This window comes from Hoplias malabaricus, chromosome 13, assembly GCF_029633855.1.
Source record: "Hoplias malabaricus isolate fHopMal1 chromosome 13, fHopMal1.hap1, whole genome shotgun sequence".
In the NCBI taxonomy this organism is placed as follows: domain Eukaryota; kingdom Metazoa; phylum Chordata; class Actinopteri; order Characiformes; family Erythrinidae; genus Hoplias; species Hoplias malabaricus.
This window is the reverse complement of record NC_089812.1, coordinates 9423683-9431918: the sequence shown is the minus strand read 5'-3', so window position 1 is coordinate 9431918 and position 8236 is coordinate 9423683. Positions and strand designations below refer to the sequence as shown.

Sequence of the window (8236 nt, the reverse complement as noted above, 5' to 3'; positions counted from 1 at the left end):
TCTCCCCCCGGCAGTCACCCGGAGGAAACCCACACAGACACAGAGAGAACACACCACACTCCTCACAGACAGTCACCCGGAGGAAACCCACGCAGACACAGGGAGAACACACCACACTCCTCACAGACAGTCACCCGGAGGAAACCCACGCAGACACAGGGAGAACACACCACACTCCTCACAGACAGTCACCCGGAGGAAACCCACGCAGACACAGGGAGAACACACCACACTCCTCACAGACAGTCACCCGGAGGAAACCCACGCAGACACAGAGAGAACACACCACACTCCTCACAGACAGTCACCCGGAGGAAACCCACGCAGACACAGGGAGAACACACCACACTCCTCACAGACAGTCACCCGGAGGAAACCCACGCAGACACAGGGAGAACACACCACACTCCTCACAGACAGTCACCCGGAGGAAACCCACACACACACAGGGAGAACACACCTTCTTCCCCCGGCAGTCACCCGGAGGAAACCCACACAGACACAGAGAGAACACACCACACTCCTCACAGACAGTCACCCGGAGTGGGAATCGAACCCTGGAGCTGTGTGACTGCGACACTACCTGCTGCGCCACCGTGCCGCCTGATAGGTGGACTGTCTGTGTGAAATTGTTCACAGGTGTGAGTGTGTGATGGACCAGCACCCTGTCCAGGCTGTGTTCCAATGATTCTTGGTAAGCCCTGGACTCACCGTGACCCTGCACAGGATGAACCTCCTAGAGAAGATGGAGGGATGAACGAAAGAATGAATGAACTAATAACTCTGGACTGCAACTGAAACCCATGAAGCGTGATCTCTGATTATTGCACAGTGCCGTATCCTCAGTACAATCTCTGAAGTGTGCATATACTCCTCTCTGCTTTGCATGCACCACATTGTAAAACACGTAAAAAAAATACGTATGAAATCGTCTCCAAACCTCCTCCTCCAAGTTCATAATTAAAGCTACAGCACGAGGTGCACGAGAAAAGCTGAAAGGCATGAAAGCTCAAATATCATCAAATTTCATCGTGAATATTCTCTACCCCACTGCACCCTGCACCTCACACGTGAAAGAAAAGAAAGCTAGGCTCAGACAGTCCAAGAAACGAGATCTTACATCTAGTCTAATATCTAATAATTCACATTATGCGATTATGAGTAAGAATATGGTTTCAATTCTATTGATTTCTGGAACGTTTAACTGGGTTTAAATGATTTTATTCAGAGAAAAACTGTCTTATTCCATTGGCTTCTTCAAACAAGTCCAATTATCTGACAGCCTTCCAATTATAAAATACATTCACTGGATAAAAACACCCAAAATACGCAAAACATTGTCCAGAAATGAGTGGAATAATCATATAATATCCCTACCGTAATCTCACACTGAGAAATATTAGCTCCGTTGACTAGCTTCAGACTCTTTCAGAAGCCAAGTGATCATTTCTTTCACCGTGAACCCCCCCCCCCGACACACAGTGAAAACTCTGCAAGTGAAGCTCAGATAATTCATCACAAACTCTTTCATGCCCCCCAACCCAATCCCCCGCGCGAGAGGGTCAGACAGTCAGCGAGATGAAGCTGTTGTATCTCTGGATGTTCCTCTTCAGGATTTCCGAGCAGGGTCCCAGGACGCGCTCGAACCTCGGCCGGTCCAGTTTGACGCACTTGAGCGGCCCCCTGGCCACCACCGTGGCCGCACGAGGACGATTCAGTAGTAGAGCGATCTCACCTAGAACATACCCAAGCATCAGGAGTGGGTTAGCGTAGTGGATAACACTGCTGCTCTCCTCATGGCAGACTGCTCTAGACCAATCAGAGTCAAGACTCCTTGGGCAAGACTCCTAATGCTACATTTGTATACATCAGAAGCATGATTAAAAACGGTCTTATCTCTGGATAAGAGTGCCACGTTACAATGGCAACCCTCAAGGGGTGGGATATATTTGACGGTTATATATCTATTTATTTAAATAGTTAAATTCAATCGGATTTAACACTGGAGGAGCGTTTTTTAAAATACAGTGTCACAGGGTCCTGTGCTTGTTTATTTGTTTGTTGTCTGGACACTTACCGAAATAATCCGATGGTCCGAGACGCCCCACCTCCACGTATTCCTCATTATCAGACCTGCGCTGCAGAACAGACGCTGTACCCTGAGAGAGAGAGAGAGAGAGAGAGAGAGAGAGAGAGAGAGAGAGAGAGAGACAGAGAGAGGTTATCATTATTGTAGCAAAAAAAACATCCTGTGTTAAGGTTTTGGCACCTCGTGGATAGCTGATGCTAGTCTGAGAAAGTCTAATACAGATTAAGAGTGAAGGAAAACAGCCAGAGAGAGAGAAGGAGAAACAGGGGAGAGAGAGGTAGATAGAGAGAAGAGAGAGAGAGAGACAGACAGACAGTGGCGGAATGGAGAGCAGCTGAGTCCTGCTGGACAAACCTGGCTGAACCCAGCGAACCATTAGTATTTGACTGTTTGTGTGTGTGTGTGTGTGTGTGTGTGTATTTATGTATGTCTGTGAGAAAAAAGTCAGGCGACACTCCCGAACTGAGCAACGGAAAAAATATTTTAATGATTTATCACCAATCTGCAGCACAGCGAACAGAGAGAGAGAACATCAACACAACACAGCTGCTGATGAACACACACACACACACAGAGAGAGAGAGAGAGAGAGAGAGAGAGAGAGAGAAAGAGGGTGTGAGAGAGAGAGAGAAAGAGAGTGAGAGAGAGAGAGAAAGAGTGAGAGAGAAAGAGAGAGTGAGAGCGAGAAAGAGAGAAAGAAAGAGAGAGAGCGATAGAGAGAGAAAGAGAGGGAGAGAGAGAAAGAGAAAGCGAGAGAGAGAAAGAGAGGGAGAGAGAGAGAAAGAGGGAGAGGGAGAGAGAAAGAGAGAAAGAAAGAGAGAGAGAGAAAGAAAGAGCGAGAGAGAGAGAGAGAGAGAGAGAGAGTGAGAGAAAGAAATAAAGAGAGGGAGAGAGAGAGAGGAGAAATGAAATTAATTAATATAAATTAATTAAAATTAATACTGAGAAAAAATAAAGAGAAAAAGATATATGGAAAGAAAGAAAGAAAGAAAGATAAGGAGATAAAGAAAGCGAGACTGTGAAGGAAAGGTGCGAGTGTTGAAGGGAATGAGAAAAATGAGGTAAAAAGAGTAAGAAAATGAGGAAGAATGACACAGAAAGAAGAAGTGAGAGTTAGAGAGAGAGAGACAAGGGGAGTACAAAAGAAAAGAGAAGAGAAAGAGAGAAATACCCTGGACTGAACTGATTGGGCACTGTGTGCGTCTTTAAGGCCTGCTGTGTGCGTATGAATAGAAATGTGCATGTGTTTATTATTATTGTCCTGGTAGCTGTGTTCATATATGACCTGCAGAACATGGTTATGATGTGGTGGGCAGCAGTAGCTGGAAGTTATTAACTCTGTGAACCCTTCTGACCACTGGAATATTCAATACAAGCGTCCATAAGAGAAGAAAGGCCTTTTGTAACAAGGCATATGTTCAGCTTATGGTTCAGTGTGTTTTAATTCTTCCAAAAAGCTGTAACCTCTAACCTGTAGAGGCTTAAACACACACACACACACACACACACACACACCAAGACCCTATGATCTCAATAGCAAAGAGCTCTATTAAACTGGGCTTTCATCTGTTGTTTAAAATGACTGAATATTAATGCTGTACATTATTTAACTTTAAATTTCAAAATTTAACTAAAACGAGCCCATTTTCCCTTTACTTTACACACACTAGGGTGTATGAGGCAAGGAGGCAAACACACACACACACACACGCACGCATTCCACAGGAAAGGCATGAAAGCATGACCGTGACTTTAAATTGACATGGTAAAATGTTGCACTTAGACGTGTGTGTGTGTGTGTGTATTAGTGTGAGAGAGAGAAAGAGACAGAGACACTGACACAGGACGGAGAGTGATGGAGAAAGGTGATACTCCGCCTGCTCAGTTTCAGACCACCCAGCTGTACGTCTGTGTTTGAGTGTGTGTGTGTGTATGTTACACACTTACACACTTAGTGGTTTAGTGGTTATTTTACTAAATAAAAAAAACTGGAACATCTGCAGATTAATATGGCCTTTTGTGACTTTGTAAAATGCTATTGTATTATATATTATTATCTATTATAAAAGGGGTGATGGAAGAACCAACTACACCATTTAGGGGAGAGAGAGAGAGAGAGAGAGAGAGAGAGAGAGAGAGAGAGAGAGAGAGAGATGGAAATAGATCTTGAGTGTAGTTGTGTGAGAATGCTGAGTCAAATTCTGTGGTGGTCTATTGCTCCCTGCTTGTTTACACAGCATGTACACACACACACACACACACACACACCTCTGTGATGATGAAGAAGTCATCTCCTGGTTCTCCCTGCACCACAATCTTCTCTCCATCTTCAAACTGAACTGGCTCCAGCGCATCAGCTACTGTTAACCTCTCCCACTTCTCCAGAGACTCTGTGAGAGAGAGAGAGAGAGAGAATATTTGCATTTACACCTTCCATTTGTTTTTAGGTTCTTGTTTTCACATCTTTAGTCATTTTTTAATTATATCTTCTCCCATCCCAAGTTCAGTCTTTGAAGTTGTTTGCACGGTCCAACTGCATCCCAAACACATTCAGTGATAGGTGCTAAGTTCCACCACCAGCTTGTGTTTTTGGTTCTTCTTTTGTGTCTATTTCCTTTTCTCATTAAGGGCTTCTCAGACCCATAAAGTTGAGTTGTCCGTCCTTTTGGAAGTGGAGGGATGGTTGTGATCAGATGTGAAGTGAGAGTAGAGACTCATTTTCTCCTGTCTCTCCACGATGAAAGCTCTGAGTGTTGTTAATCTGATGGCTCCACGAGGTCTTGTACCTTTCTTAGGAGTCCCATTCTCTCATCAGACTTTATTTCTTTCTGGAATTTCAGAAACTCCTGTATTTTTGGCTTTTCTCTTCATGGATGCAGGTGGATTATAATATATTTACCCTCAGGTATATCTCCTCCTTCTTAATGGCTAATTGGACTGGAATTTAATAAATGGCCAGTGGTTTGTGATCAAACATGGGACATGGGACAATCTGAGACAAATGAATCTGAACTCTTCACACTGTGGTCACAAGTTTGCTCTTAGAGCATAAACAATAATGTCCTTCATTCAATCAGTGGAGTTAGATCTCCACTCCTGGCCGGAGGTGTGCAAGTGTGTGTGTGTGTGTGTGTGTGTGTGTGTGTGTTGGGGCCAGTCTGTCTGCATGCCCCAGACTGATGGTCACTTTATCACTCGGGCTAAAACCTCCTCCTGAAAAACGCCTGTGCAGATCCGTGACAGTCTCAGCTGAAACACGAGCCTCTAAACGCCACGCTCCAGCGAGCAAACGCAGAGTGTGTGTGTGTATGTGTGTGTCTCTTTCTGTGTGTGTTTAAGTGTGCATTACCCCCCTCCTCTTTCTAAACAACATCAAGGGCTTGTCACCAATTTCGTGGCTATCGCCAAAATCAAAGAAAAACAAAAAGAGAGAGAAGAGAAAGAGGACAGAGAGAAGAGGTTAGATGGCTGTGATGAAAAGAACAAGAGAAGAAAGACAAGAAGAAAGCAAGACATGGAGGTGTGTGTGTGTGTGTGTGTGTGTGTGTGTGTATGAGAGAGAGATTGTGTGTGTTTGCTCAGGCAGCTAATATCTCCTCATAGAGCCTCATATGACCTCACAGTACGCAGAGGTCAGGGAGGGTCCACTCTGAACTACTGACCACATCTCCTTGTCTCCGGCTCTCAGTGGAGGTGTTGGACTGTGTAATTGAATCTCGTCTTTATAACGAAGTGGAGAGTTTAGGTATGAGTGTGTGGAGGGGGTTTATGAGGAAAAGATTAGGTTTCGTCCTGCTGCTCTCGCCCATAAGGTCTGGAATGTAATGTAAAAAGAGAAGTTAGGCTAGTGCTGGGGCAGTGTAATGATTCAATGATGTAATGCAGTAAGAGTGTAATGTTGGAACAGTGTAAGGTTGGAACAGTGTAAGGTTGGAACAGAGTAAGGTTGGAACAGTGTAAGGTTGGAACAGTGTAAGGTTGGAACAGAGTAATGTTCAAACAATGTTATGATGGAACAGAGCAAAGTTGTAACAGAGTAATATTGGAATAGAGTCATTTTGGAAAGGAGTAATGTTGGAACAATCATTGGAATGGAGTAATGTTGGAATGAAGAATGTTGGAATAGAGTAATGTTGGAATGGAGAATGTTGGAATAGAGTAATGTTGGGACAGAGTAATGTTGGAATAGAGTAATATTGGAATGGAGTAATGTTGGAACTAAACATCGGAATGGAGTAATGTTGGAATAGAGTAATGTTGAAATGAAGAATGTTGGTATGCAGAATGTGGAATAGAGTAATATTGGAATAGAGCAATTTTGGAAAGGAGTAATGTTGGAACAAAACATCAGAATGGAGAAATGTTGGAATGGAGTAATGTTGGAATAGACTATTATTGGAATAGAGCAATTTTGGAAAGGAGTAATGTTGGAACAAAACATCGGAATGGAGAAATTTTGGAATAGAATAATGTTGGAATGAAGAATGTTGGAATGCAGAAAGCTGGAATGGAGTTATGTTGGAATGGAGTAATGTTGGAATGGAGTAATGTTGGTATAGAGAAACGTTGGAATAGAGTAACGTTGGGATGGAGAAATGTTGGGATAGAGAAATGTTGGAATAGAGAATGTTGGAATAAAGTAATATTGGAATGGGGAATGTTAGAATGGAGAATGTTGGAAAAGAGTAATATTGGAATGGAGAATGTTGGAATAGAGTAATATTGGAATTGAGAATGTTGGAATGGAGAATGTTGGAAAAGAGTAATATTGGAATGGAGAATGTTAGAATGGAGAATGTTGGAACAGAGTAATATTTGAATGGAGAATGTTGGAATAGAGTAATATTGGAATTGAGAATGTTGGAATGGAGAATGTTGGAAAAGAGTAATATTGGAATGGAGAATGTTGGAATGGAGAATGTTGGAATAGAGTAATATTGGAATGGAGAATGTTGGAATAGAGTAATATTGGAATGGGGAATGTTAGAATGGAGAATGTTGGAAAAGAGTAATATTGGAATGGAGAATGTTGGAATAGAGTAATATTGGAATTGAGAATGTTGGAATGGAGAATGTTGGAAAAGAGTAATATTGGAATGGAGAATGTTAGAATGGAGAATGTTGGAATAGAGTAATATTGGAATGGAGAATGTTGGAATAGAGTAATGTTGGAATTGAGAATGTTCCATCCATCCATTATCTGTAACCGCTTATCCAGTTTAGGGTCGCGGGGGGTCCAGAGCCTACCTGGAATCATTGGGCGCAAGGCGGGAATACACCCTGGAGGGGACGCCAGTCCCTCACAGGGCAACACAGACACATTCACACCTACAGACTTTTTCGAGTCGCCAATCCACCTGCAACGTGTGTTTTTGGACTGTGGGAGGAAACCGGAGCACCCGGAGGAAACCCACGCGGACACGGGGAGAACACACCAACTCCTCACAGACAGTCACCCGGAGCGGGAATCGAACCCACAATCTCCAGGCCCCTGGAGCTGTGTGACTGCGACACTACCTGCTGCACCACCGTGCCGCCCTATGGAGAATGTTGGAATGGAGAATGTTGGAATAGAGTAATATTGGAATGGAGAATGTTGGAATGGAGAATGTTGGAATAGAGAAATGCTGGAACGGAGAAATGCTGGAACAGGCTAATGTTGGAGCAGTGTGGGATTTAAACCACTTTTTATGCCACTGCACCACACTTAAATTATATCATTTTGATTATATGTTATTGTACAACATTAATACTTTGAATGACATGGATCTGTCACTCTATTAAACTCACCAAGGATGGACACTTTACTCAGGAACTCTTCATACATCTTCCTCTTCCTCAGTGTGCTGCCCTGAGGACACAGCGACAGCAGAACACACTTTAACCACTCAACCTAAAAAGTCCTTACCACAACACACACACTGTGCTACCCACGGTCACCCATCTAGAGGAGTTCTAACAGCAATGTGTGTGTCCTAATGCAGGTGTGTGTGTGTGTGTGTATGTGTGTGTGTGTGTGTACGTGTGTGTATGTATGTGGGCCTCCCCACCCACTTGGAAAGGGATTTTCCCCCAAAAAAATAATAATGACAAGCCCAAACGCAGAGAGAAGCTCATTTTCACCCTTTCATCTTTTCACTCTCAGCA

General features: G+C 43.5%; 1 protein-coding gene across 4 annotated transcripts in view; it reads right to left on the bottom strand.

Annotated features, from left to right (window-relative positions):
- Window positions 1-186: 186 nt before the first annotated feature.
- The window catches only part of prkar1b (protein kinase, cAMP-dependent, regulatory, type I, beta), a 51610-nt gene continuing 43560 nt past the window's right edge, over window positions 187-8236 (bottom strand). For all 4 annotated transcript variants that reach the window (XM_066642609.1, XM_066642610.1, XM_066642611.1 and 1 more), the window contains 4 exons: window positions 7880-7940; window positions 4358-4479; window positions 2078-2159; window positions 187-1735 (listed from right to left, as the gene is read on the bottom strand). In XM_066642609.1, the coding sequence (XP_066498706.1) occupies window positions 1563-1735; window positions 2078-2159; window positions 4358-4479; window positions 7880-7940 (438 nt within the window). In that variant the 3' untranslated portion in view covers window positions 187-1562. The remainder of the gene's footprint in view (window positions 1736-2077; window positions 2160-4357; window positions 4480-7879; window positions 7941-8236) is intronic.